General features: G+C 42.0%; 1 protein-coding gene across 2 annotated transcripts in view; it reads right to left on the minus strand.

Moving 5' to 3' along the window:
• The window catches only part of parp8 (poly (ADP-ribose) polymerase family, member 8), a 427,354-nt gene that overhangs the window by 124,880 nt on the left and 290,324 nt on the right, over positions 1-12,150 (minus strand). For both annotated transcript variants that reach the window (XM_078219454.1, XM_078219455.1), the window contains exons 8-9: positions 9,818-9,878; positions 6,209-6,299 (exon numbers count right to left, since the gene is read on the minus strand). In XM_078219454.1, coding sequence (XP_078075580.1) covers positions 6,209-6,299; positions 9,818-9,878 — 152 coding nt within the window. The remainder of the gene's footprint in view (positions 1-6,208; positions 6,300-9,817; positions 9,879-12,150) is intronic.

Raw genomic sequence — 12,150 nt, forward strand, 5'->3', positions numbered from 1 at the left:
CCACCAGGTACACGGTACATACTCTTGCAACTCGGCCAACATTGTCTACCTGATACGCTGCAAGAAAGGATGTCCCGAGGCATGGTACATTGGGGAAACTATGCAGACGCTGCGACAACGGATGAATGAACACCGCTCGACAATCACCAGGCAAGACTGTTCTCTTCCTGTTGGGGAGCACTTCAGCGGTCACGGGCATTCGGCCTCTGATATTCGGGTAAGCGTTCTCCAAGGCGGCCTTCGCGACACACGACAGCGCAGAGTCGCGGAGCAGAAACTGATAGCCAGGTTCCGCACACACAAGGACGGCCTCAACCGGGATATTGGGTTTATGTCACACTATTTCACATAAATATTTCTGCTTTTTTCCTCCTGAGTCTTTATCATGCGATCCTAGAATCAGAATTTATGTCACACTATTTGTAACTCCCACAGTTGCGTGGACCTGCAGAGTTTCACTGGCTGTCTTGTCTGGAGACAATACACATCTTTTTAGCCTGTCTTGATGCTCTCCCCACTCCCATTGTTTTGTTTCTTAAAGACTGGATTAGTTGTAAGTATTCGCATTCCAACCATTATTCATGTAAATTGAGTCTGTGTCTTATAAGTTCTGTTTGTGAACAGAATTCCCACTCACCTGAAGAAGGGGCTCAGAGCCTCGAAAGCTTGTGTGGCTTTTGCTACCAAATAAACCTGTTGGACTTTAACCTGGTGTTGTTAAACTTCTTACTGTGTTTACCCCAGTCCAACGCCGGCATCTCCACACCAAGGAATAAGGCCCGAGCATGGCCAACCTCTCCCTATAACTCATGCCCACTAGTCCTGGCAAAATCTTGTAAATCTTCTTTGTACTCTTTCCAGTTTATCAATGTGTTTTTATAACTGATGAAGGCCAGTGTGCTAAATGCCTTCTTCACCACCCTGTCTACCTGTGACATCACTTTCAACGAACTATGTACTTGTACTCCGAGGTCCCTCTGTTCCTCAACACTCCCCAGGTTTTCAATAAGAAACAACACATGTTCATAACAAATGGGAAAAAATTGGGATTCAAGATTTTTAGAAATGCACCAAGGGGATATTTTGGATTAAAATTTAAAAATCCAGGAAAAACTCAGCAGATTCATGCCTGAAAATGGCAGAGTAAAGTTAAAATCTTCTGTCAATGGTCTTTCATTAGAAAATCAACCAGTAACGTTAATTCTACACTCGTTTCACAGATACTGACTGACCTGCTGAGTATTTGTAGCATCTTCATTTTCTTTTCTGATTTCCACTATCTCCAGGATCTGCTTTTAGTTTAATACTGTGGACGGTTGGGCTAGAAGGTAAATGCTTTTCTCCTGCTTTGTGTTATCACGTTAGTATGGGCTGCATATTACACAACCCCCCATCTCAGGTAGGAGTTGGAAGGCAAGGAGCTGTCAAAGTGGACATCATGCAATGGGCGTCGTTCCTGGTGCTTATCTGCTTTTCCCTCCCCCGTGATAAATTTACCAATGGCTGGGGAGACGTTAGGAGGCCCATCTGCTTGTTGGCTAATTGAGGCTCTTATGTGACTAATTAATGGTCAGGTAAGAGCCTCCTCCAGCCACTGCTAGGATTTAAGCTAAGGCAGGATAGACCAATGCAAAATGTGCACCCTGGCAGCTCCCATTGCCCAACCTCATTGCAGGGCAAAGGGGTGGAGTGCCTCCTTTAAAGGCCTACTGTGTCCATCAGTGGCTCCTCCCCAAGTTCCAGTCTCCTCCACAATTCCCCTCACCACTTCCATTCCACACCACCCACCCCCACAATTCCCCTCTCCCCCCAGCTCCCAACTGCAACACCCTCACCCGGTTCTGCCAGCCTGGCTCTGGTGAGACACCACTCCATTTAACTTCACAAACAACTTCATCAATGACTGCTTTTGGGGGCTGGATGCAGTCTCTGATCCTGGTGTCGCTGTGGGGACCAGAAAGCTGCCAAACTTCCAATGGGGGCAGAAGTCTAGCCTCCAGCCAATCAACAGCCTAATTGTGATGGGGTTCAGTTATAGATCAGCCATGTCCTAATTAAATTCAACCCGGATAAATGTGTAGTGGTTCATTTTGGCAGGTCAAATGGGATGAAGGAGTATAATATCAAGGGTAAGACTCTTAGCAGTGTAGAGGATCAGAAGGACCTTGGGGTCCGGGTCCATAGGACTCTTAAATCGGCCTCGCAGGTAGAGGAGGTGGTTAAGAAGGCGTATGGTGTGCTGGCCTTCATCAATCGAGGGATTGAGTTTAGGAGTCGGGAGATAATGATGCAACTTTATAAGACCCTCATCAGACCCCACTTACAGTACTGTGCTCAGTTCTGGTCGCCTCATTACAGGAAGGATGTAGAAATTATTGAAAGGGTGCAGAGAAGATTTACAAGGATGTTGCCTGGATTGGGTGGCATGCCTTATGAGGATAGGTTGAGGGAGCTCGGTCTTTTCTCCTTGGAGAGACGAAGGATGAGAGGTGACCTGAGAGAAGTGTATAAGATGTTGAGAGGTATAGATCGGGTGGATTCTCAGAGGCTTTTTCCCAGGGCTGAAATGGCTGCTACGAGAGGACACAGGTTTAAGGTGCTGGGGAGTAGGTACAAAGGAGATGTCAGGGGTAAGTTTTTCACTCAGAGGGTGGTGGGTGAGTGGAATCGGCTGCCGTCAATGGTGGTAGAGGCAAACTCGATAGGGTCTTTTAAGAGACTTCTGGATGAGTACATGGGACTTAATAGGATGGAGAGTTATAGGTAAGCCTATATATAGGCCTAGGTAGGTAGTGACATGACCGGCGCAACTTGTGGGCCGAAGGGCCTGTTTGTGCTGTATTTTTTCTATGTTCTATGTTCTAAATGGCAGAACAGTCTCAACATTATGAATGTTCCTTGGGAAATCCACAGCCTGCAATGTTTTCAGGACAATTACAAACATCTTTTTATAAGTTTTTTAAGAACCAATAAGGGATTTGTTTTCACTGTGTGCTCCATATGTCACCACATACCAAACCTGTTCTTCCACTTGCAACAGCTATTAGAATTGGTGGTGATTTTATTCTCCACTCACTTTAAGTGGAATATGACAATTCAGACATCAAGGGCATTTTGCATGCTCCTAACATCACTTTGCATATTTGTACATCGGTTTTGCACAATGTTAAATGAGGGGACAGAGCCAATTTACATCTGTCATACACTGTATATCAAGCTCGGAAATGGTATGTAGCACAAGGTCCATAAGTCACGTTAGCATGCTAACTTTATTAGTGTTGACTGACCGAGGTCATGAAGTTTCAAGGGCTTTTCTTTCCTGTAATTTATCCTCAGGCATTCTTGCAACCTAAGGCCTGTTAGAATTTGCATTTTGGCTGCTGAGACAGCACATGCATGGCCTGCTTTGTTACTGCCTTGTTTTGCAATAAGAGAAGTAATTTTTTAAAATATGCATATAAAGCAAAGAAAAATCTAATCGTGAGGAGAATTGAATCTAATCTCAAATTGTCCAAATAATATGGTATGAGGTAAAATGGCCAATGTGAATATTATTACCAGATCAGAACATGACAGCAGTATCTAAATAGTATGCATTGTTTGCAATAACATTTTTCTTTCAGTCTCCTATCAGCTATGCATCAGCACATCAGCCACAAAAAGATTTTGTACAGAATGACAAGTGATAGATTCCCCAGTTGCTTGGACGGATGAGTGCTCAGCAAGGGAACCAATCATTCACAATCTAGATTGGTGTCATCTCATATGTGATGTTGAATGACAAACAGCCTAGAGTGCATTACAAGGCATCTCAGCATTTCACATGTTAGCTGGGCTTTCAGCAGCTTAGCTTGTAAACTGCTCCAAATATTTAGTAGAACACCAAATAGAATTCCACTGTACATCCTGTTTGTTTTAATTAATTATGGCACTGTAAAGTCAATTTGGCTGCCATGCTCACCATTGCCTGCTGAGGTTTTTGAGTCCATCATTGGCCGAGGTAGGAGATAGCTGGAGTCAAGTGCCAGAATGGTAGGTCCAAAATTCTGATCATAATGTACATATACTGACTTGAGTCAGCAACCTCTACTGTGTCAGCTATTTGACAGTGGAATAGAATTTCAGCAAAGCTCATCCACATCCTGCCCCATGCCTACACAAGTGCACAGTTCTTTGGATTATACTCAAAAGGAGGAAGCATGGGCAAATTTTATTTCCTTTAACCAAGGATTTGTTGAAGCAAATTGCAACATCCCAACCATTACACTGGATAGGGCTAACTAACCAGCTATCTAATCTTAAACTTTTACTATTTATACTATTTTTATTATTGTGAGACTGTGGCTTATTGAAGTTGCACCCACAGATCTTTACTGCAAGCACATGCACAAAAATAGAGAGGCACTTGAAACCATTGTCTTTAGTCTCACTGCAAACTTTGTTCTCTAGCTACTGACTCCATATCCCTCTCCTTGGAAACTGTCTAAGGTTGAACCAGACAGTTCACAATCTTGATGCCATATATGAGCCTGAGATGATCTTTCAGTCACAACATCACCAAGACCACCTATTTCTATAATATTACCTCACCCCACCCTTGCCTCAGCTCACTTTCTATTGAAAGCCTAATTCAGGCCTTTTGTTACTTCTGGACTCGACTATTCAAACACACTCCTGACTGGTCTCCCACATTCTGCCCTCCATAAATTTGAGGTCATCGAAACCTCTGCTGCCCAGGTCTTAACTGGGTCTAAATTCCATTCATACATCACCCCTTTGTTCACTGCCCTATATTGGCTCTTGGTTAAGAAACATGTTGATTTGAAAATTCTAATCCTTGTTTTTAAAGGCCACCATGACCTAGCTCCTCCATATCTCCAGAATCTCTTCTAGCCCCTCGGTGCCTGCATATTCTCCTCTAATTCTGGCCTCATGAGCATCATTAATTCTAATTGCTCCACCATTGGTGGCCATGTCTTCAGATGCCTATGTGTCAAGTTCTGGAATGTGTTCCCTGAACCTCGCTTTGCTCCTTCAAGGCCCTCCTTTAAACCTTCCCTTTTTGACCAAGCTTTTGGTCACTTGCCTGAAGACATCCTTATGAGTTTGTAATAATATTTTGATTCATAATGGTTTGTGAAGTTCCTAGGGAATGTTTAAACTATATTTTAAGGTAGATAAATACATGTAGTTGCTGTCGGAATTTTCTTCTCAATGCTCTTGTCACTGGAAGTTAGTTGGGGTGGGAATGTTCTGCCCATTGTTTGGTCATCCAATCCTGAGTTGGATCCATTTTCCGGGATGTGGGTTCATTATGTATTTAGGGTAGGCATCTGGAGACAGCTATTGTCAGGAAATTGTGAGATTCTGTTTTGCAGCATTTGATCCAATCCCTGACTAGAGATGAACTACATAGAAAAAGGGCACCAATCTACTGAAGATCTGAAACCAGTTTTGTGCAAATGGCTCTGCATGAGTTCATATCACTGCTGCCAATAATAGGAGAGCTTGGCCATTTAAACGGTGGCCAAGACTAGTTTCTCTCCCTCTTTGATTCACCCTGGCCATCTTTCCACTGCTGCATGAAAGTCAAAATTGTCCTACCGTTCTGTTCTTATTGAAGGATGGCCTTACCCTGACAGGAATGTTAGATGGTTTGTATAACTTATCTCATAACCTCTCTGTCCACTCGTCACCCCCTCATATCGGATGGATGAATGGAGGAAATGACTGGTGAGATACAGAATTTGTCCCCTTCCCATTAACACAGTCACTATGCTGCCTGAGATCAGGTGATTATAGCTGATCCCCAAGATCTGTTAGGCATCAAACCACGCCAGAAAAAGTGGTCACCCTCTGAAGTACTGAGGGAAGTGAAAGTGAATCCTTTTAGGATAATCTTCTGGCTTTAGGCTATCAATGAGGAGCATTTCCCACCGTGAGTGTGCATCGGAAGTGATCTTGAATGACCCACAATTTTAGACAGTGTCTGTCTAAATGTTCAATTTGTGTTCTTGGAGGTACTGGGAAGATAAAGTCAGAAAATAATCTCCCCTCTACGATAGCTATATTTTTCATCACCATCAAAATGAATGATTAGATGGCAAAGCTGAGTTTTAGCAACTATATGTGTTAAACTTGTTTGATATTGATAACATTGCTGTGAGCAAACACTCATATGAACCTAAAGGTACAGAGCAGTACTAACCTGGGCCATTTAAATACTGTGTGAGAGAACAATGCAGCCGCACTATCACAGGTTCTGTGCGAATTACGTCCCAAGCAATAGCAATCTCCTCCTGTCAAATAGCCAGGCAAGCAGAAACAGAACAATTTATTCAGAAATATAAAAGTAACGAGATCTATCTGAAATGTATAATGAATGATCACAGTAAACACACACTTCATTCACTTTCTAATATGTTATAACAAATATACTTGCGTATCTTGTGTGCTGAACCTGATACCCTTTAAGTTGTCATCCTAACAGCTCAATCATGCTTGACTCCTTTTAAATTGTTACCATCCATCGTCACAATCCATTGCAAGGAACTGGTGGAGGCTCAAGATAGGAAGAAACTCAGAAAAAAAGCAGACTGGGATCTTGTTGGCAAGATTCATCTTGTTGATAATTTTAGTGAAAAGTTTGGGTTCAGAATATTGCACCTGTCCCAAGTGTGGGTGAGGTGATGGGTCATGTTCATCAAAGTCTGTGTAGTCAGTTGCTGAAATTGATGGGCAATAGGACCATGCGGCATCCTATTTCCTTAAGTAGTTTGAGGTTCAGGCTTGGCATAATCTAGCCAGAGTCTTTGCCATCCTAGCTGCTTACTCACTGGGAACTAAATTACTTTGTTCATCATGGCTTCCACTGCCACTTGATGCTAATATTTTTGTACTCTAATTCCATCTTCACCAAGAAAATCAGTTATATATTTAGAGGAACTTGCAAAAACGAGACAAAAAGGTGGCCAGATTACAAGTTTAATGGCATCCTCATGCGTTGGGCATGCTCATAACATAACCACATTAAAATATTTAAAGGGGAAACAATGTGATGAACTAATTATTGGTGCGCAAACTATACAATTTCATAAACAAATAAAGTGTGAATATTCACACTTTGCAAAATAAAACGGACACTTTTCTCTTTAAACAATTTTACTGTCCCACCCGCCACAGGAATCGAAGAGGGTGAGGGGCGGACAATGGAAAGGTCTGTTGACTTCGGGTGGGATTTTACGGTTTCGGGATTCGTGAGGCTGCAAAGTCCCGCCCAGTATTTATAAAGCAAGTCTAACAACTGGTTAATAACTTTGTTTCTGATCTGTGGACACTTAAAGCAAAGTGGTTAAATTGCAGGGGAGGTGATTTCTCGCAAGTATAAAATGAGAATTTTCCATTTTCTACTTAACTCAGTTTGTCTATTATTATTACTTATGTGAAAAATTTCATCACCACATTTAAAAATAGTACCCAAGTTGCACACAGTGATTGAAAACACTGGATGCTGTGTCTAGTTAAATCATAAATGCAGCTGTAAAGAGTACATTTCAAAGTGGGGTTGTTCACTGATGATTATTTGCCTGGATAAGTGTGGTTCCAACAATACTTTAGGAAGGTTGACACTGTTCAGGACAAAGCAGTGTGTTCAATTGGCACCCATCCACCACTTTACACATTCATTCTCTCCACCACCCACACCCAGTGACAGCATTGTGTACTGTACACCACAATGCATTGCAGCAAATCGCCAAGTCTCTTTCGGCAACACTATCCAAACATGTAACCAATACCATCCAGAAGGACATGGCAGCAGATACATGGGAACACCACTACCTGCAAATTCCCCTCCAAGCCATACATCATCCTGACTTGGAACTTCCTTAATTGTTGCTGATACGGCCTTTTGGCTAAGATCAAGTGTGGTCTGCTGATTTTTTTTTAATACTAATCAGCTTGACTCATGTAGATCAGGCCCAAGACAGGGTAGAGGATTGCATGCTCTGTCTTGTCAGCCTGGATCGGAAATGTCTCAACTTGTTGAGACTCTGAATTGGACTTGATTTGATTGAATTGGAAAAGTGTAGTCTGCCAATGCTGCACTTGGTCGTGGCCATTGGGTTGCATTTAAGCTTCATTTTCATATGAAGCAATTTTTAAAAGCAGCATCTCGGCCTTTTGGCTAAGATGCAAATGAGATCAAGCCTTGGAGGCGGAGATGTCCGCCTACTCCAATCAGCTTGGCTCATGTAGATCAGGCCCAAGACAGGGTAAAGGGTCGCATAGCCTATCTTGTCAGCTTGGATCGGAAATGTCTCAACTTGTTGAGACTCTGAATTGGACTTGATTTGATTGAATTGGAAAAGTATATTTAAAAAAAACTATTGCTGAGACAAAAATCTGCAACTCTCTTCCTAACAGCACTGGGGTGTACCCATGGATGGCAGCAGTTCAAAAGTGTGGCTCACCTCCACCTTCTCAAGGCCAACTAGGGATGGGAAATAAATGCTGGCCTTGCCAGTAACAGTCACATCCCATGAAAGAATAAGAAAAAACGGTTTCACACTGAAGGAAATCTCTCCCAATACTGTAATTGATGAACTTCCAGTCTTTGAGTCCATTGGTCCATGTTTCAATTATCAGAGAAATGCCTCTCTTCCATCTTCTACAATTCATTCTGATCACCCTATGAATGATATTCCTGGGATTGGATTCAGTGCTTAGACAATTGTTATAAATAGTGCTCTTGAGCTCAGGAAGACAACAAATAGGCTAAGGTGCCCATTCTGCTCAGTGACTTCCTTGAGGAACTTTACACATGTGGAATCCTGGCAATAGCAGCACTGAGCTCACACATTACTGACCCTAACTTTCAGGACTCAGGCCTGAAGAAAGAGCAATCAGGTGAGTTCCTGAAAGGCAGCCCCAGTACATTGTTCAAATGACCTGTTGCTAAGTCTGAGACATAAATCAGGGCCTTTTGGTAGGGTTGGAAGTAAAATTAGAAAAAAAAAGAGACAAAGAATTCTTAATCTATATTTGAGGTTGCATATCATTAAAGGATTTAATTTTACGTAGTTGACTGGAATAATCAGAATAAAGATTTCATTCTCCATATTGCTGACTGGGGGGTCCAAACAATGTGGGTAGTTTCCATCATTAGCCAAGATCATCAGTGAAGATTGGCTATACATGGATCCATTTCAGATTACCGTTCCTCCACCTCTATGAATGATGGTGCAGCCTCACCATGTGATATATCTCATGTCATATTATTTTTCCCGACTTTCAAAGGGTGCTTATTTACGTGTATGCATACATCATTCCCTGTTTGAGATTATAGGCTGGAAAATTATTCATACGTCTGCCTATCACACGAGATAAAATATCACTATCAATATTCATTGGAATAGATTTCCAATGTTTCTCCTTTCCTCTTCCGAAGGGGAAGAAACTGCCTCTCATCAATTCTCAGAGACCACAACTAGAAATTTGATTGTCCTTTTGGGCCCACAAGGATAAACTCACCATTCACCCATCCATGTCACTGCTTCTCACATTAGCACTGTGCAACCCATCAATTGGTGTCTAGGATGAGTTAACCATGTGTGCAATCGACTCATAAGACAGCATTATTATCCTGAACATTATCACAGCAGTGCAGACAATTTTAATTTCTGAACTTAAGAACGGAATTTAATGAGCCGTGAATAAAGTGCCCTTCAATATAAAATCAGAAGCGTTATTCAATTTATTTGCACATAAATTATTGAATCATGCTGTAATATAATGAACAGCATGTTTGTTTACTCACATCGAGGAAGCTGACGTCAATGTGCAAGTCGATGTCCACATCATCAATTGCTCCATACTCCCTGAAAAAGAATAGTTTAAATGAATGCCTCCAGAAATTAATCAGAGCTAAGAAATTTTGTATTATTAACAAAGAGGTCAGTAGATGTGGTTACCAGTGGTTGGGAAAATGACTTGGCTCGTAACACCCACATTAGAAAGCTGTGAATCTCCACTTTGTGACTTGACCATGTAATCTAGGCTGACAATCCAATACAGTGCTGCACCATCCCTTAAATGAGCATAGAATCATAGAAACACTACAGTGCAGAAGGAGGCCATTTGGCCCATTGAGTCTGTACCAACAACAATCCCATCCAGGCTTTATCCCCGTAACCCTACATATTTACCCTGCTAATTCATCTAACCTATGTATCCTGGGTCACCATGGGGCAATTTAGCATGGCCAATCAACCTAACCCGCACATCTTTGGACTGTGGGAGGAAACCGGAGCATCCGGAGGAAACCCACTCAGACACAGGGAGAATGTGCAAACTTCACACAGACAGTGACCCAAGCCGGGAATTGATCCCCAGGTCCCTGAAGCTGTGAATCAGCAGTGCTAACCAGTGTGCCACTGTGCCGCCTCAGTGTGCCACCATGCTGTCTCACTGTGCCACCATGCCGCAGTAAAAGCAAGCCCCTATCAGGCTGTTTAGCTGAATTAGTAAAAGATCTAAGTTGAAGAAAAGAAGATTGATTCCCTTTGTGATCTGTCAACATTGCTTACTAAATAAATGTTTACCAAAACAAATCCACTGGTCATTCTTTCTGGGATCCGGTTCTGATTAAAATAATTTCCAACATGACAGTCATTGTGCCCAAAAATAATTCACTGTGAAGAAATTGGTTTTTCAGTGATAAAATAAGGTGCTACACAAAATGACTCTGAACTAAGTTAGTTTCATATAGAACCTTATACCTTGATTATGGGATTGGAGTGTAAGTGTGCAATTGTCCAGGGCTTTGGTATGACCTGACTTGGTATACTGCGTAGAGTTTTGGTCTCCACACCGTATGTGCCATGCAGAGTGCAACAAAGTTTCACTAGACTGATCCCAGAGACAAGAGGATTGCCCACTGAACAGTAATCGAGTAGGCTGGGCCTATATTCTATAGAGTTTAGAAAAATGAAGTGTGATCTCATTAAACATATCATAATTTCAAGAGGCCTGACAGGATAAACGTTGTTTATCTGGCTGGGGAGTCTCGATCTTAAAAATCCCATAAAGTCCCGGCAATAGAATTTCCCAACATTGTGTGTCATGCTTCTGCCAGCTCTTTGGAAGCACTGTCCAGTTTAGTCCCACACCAAAGTTCTGCTTTAATGCCACTTTAATGTTTCTATTTTGAATATAAGCCTGTTACATGGTATTGTATCAAATGCTTTCTGAGACTCCATATATATAACATCTACTGCACTATATTTATTGACCCTCTCTGTTACTTCAGCAAAGAGCTCTATCAAGATAGCCAGATATGATTAATCTTTAACAAATCCATGCATCCATTCTTAATAACCTATGCTTCTCCAAGGGAGAACTAATTTTCTCTTTGACAGTGATCTCAAGTAGTTTTCCCATCACTGATGTTAGTTTGATTGTCCAGGAGTTAACAAGTTTCTGTCTCCCTCTTTTTTAACATTTGCAATGCTCCAGTCCTCTGAGGCCATGTCCAAGGATGATTGAATGATTGTTGTTGGAACTTCTGTTATTTCCATCCTAATTTCCCTCAGCAACAGTGTTTTCTTTTATTCATTTGTGGGTCATGGGCGTCACTGGCTGGCCAGCATTTATTGTCCATCCCTCGTTGCCTGAGGGCAGTTGAGAGCAACTACATTGCTGTGGAACTGGAGTCACATGTAGGCCAGACCAGGTAAGGGTGGCAGATTTCCTTTCCTCAAGGACATTAGTGAACCCATCCCATCTGGACAAGGTGACTTGTTAATTTTGATGCAAACTTATTTAGCACCTCCTTTCTATCTATTTTTAGTCTATTCAAAATCCTTGTTGCCCCAGCGGTGCTTTACCCAAGAAATGTCACACAATACTTTTAGTCGGTTATTCAGCCAGAGATGTTGCATCGCCCAGCTAAACCTGTTTTAATCTACTGTGCAGCAACAACCACTACTGGTAAATGATATTTCTCAATTTCTTTTTGCCTCTTCACACAATCACAAATTCTAATCCTCGCCTCCTTCCTTGATTCACTGCTGTTAGTTCCTGCCAAGACTGTTCCACAAATACATTTTTCAAGATGGGGGTGATTCATGTTTGGAGAAAGATGTCTTATTC

The sequence above is a fragment of the Mustelus asterias genome, chromosome 1, assembly GCF_964213995.1.
Source record: "Mustelus asterias chromosome 1, sMusAst1.hap1.1, whole genome shotgun sequence".
NCBI classification, from domain to species: Eukaryota; Metazoa; Chordata; class Chondrichthyes; order Carcharhiniformes; family Triakidae; genus Mustelus; species Mustelus asterias.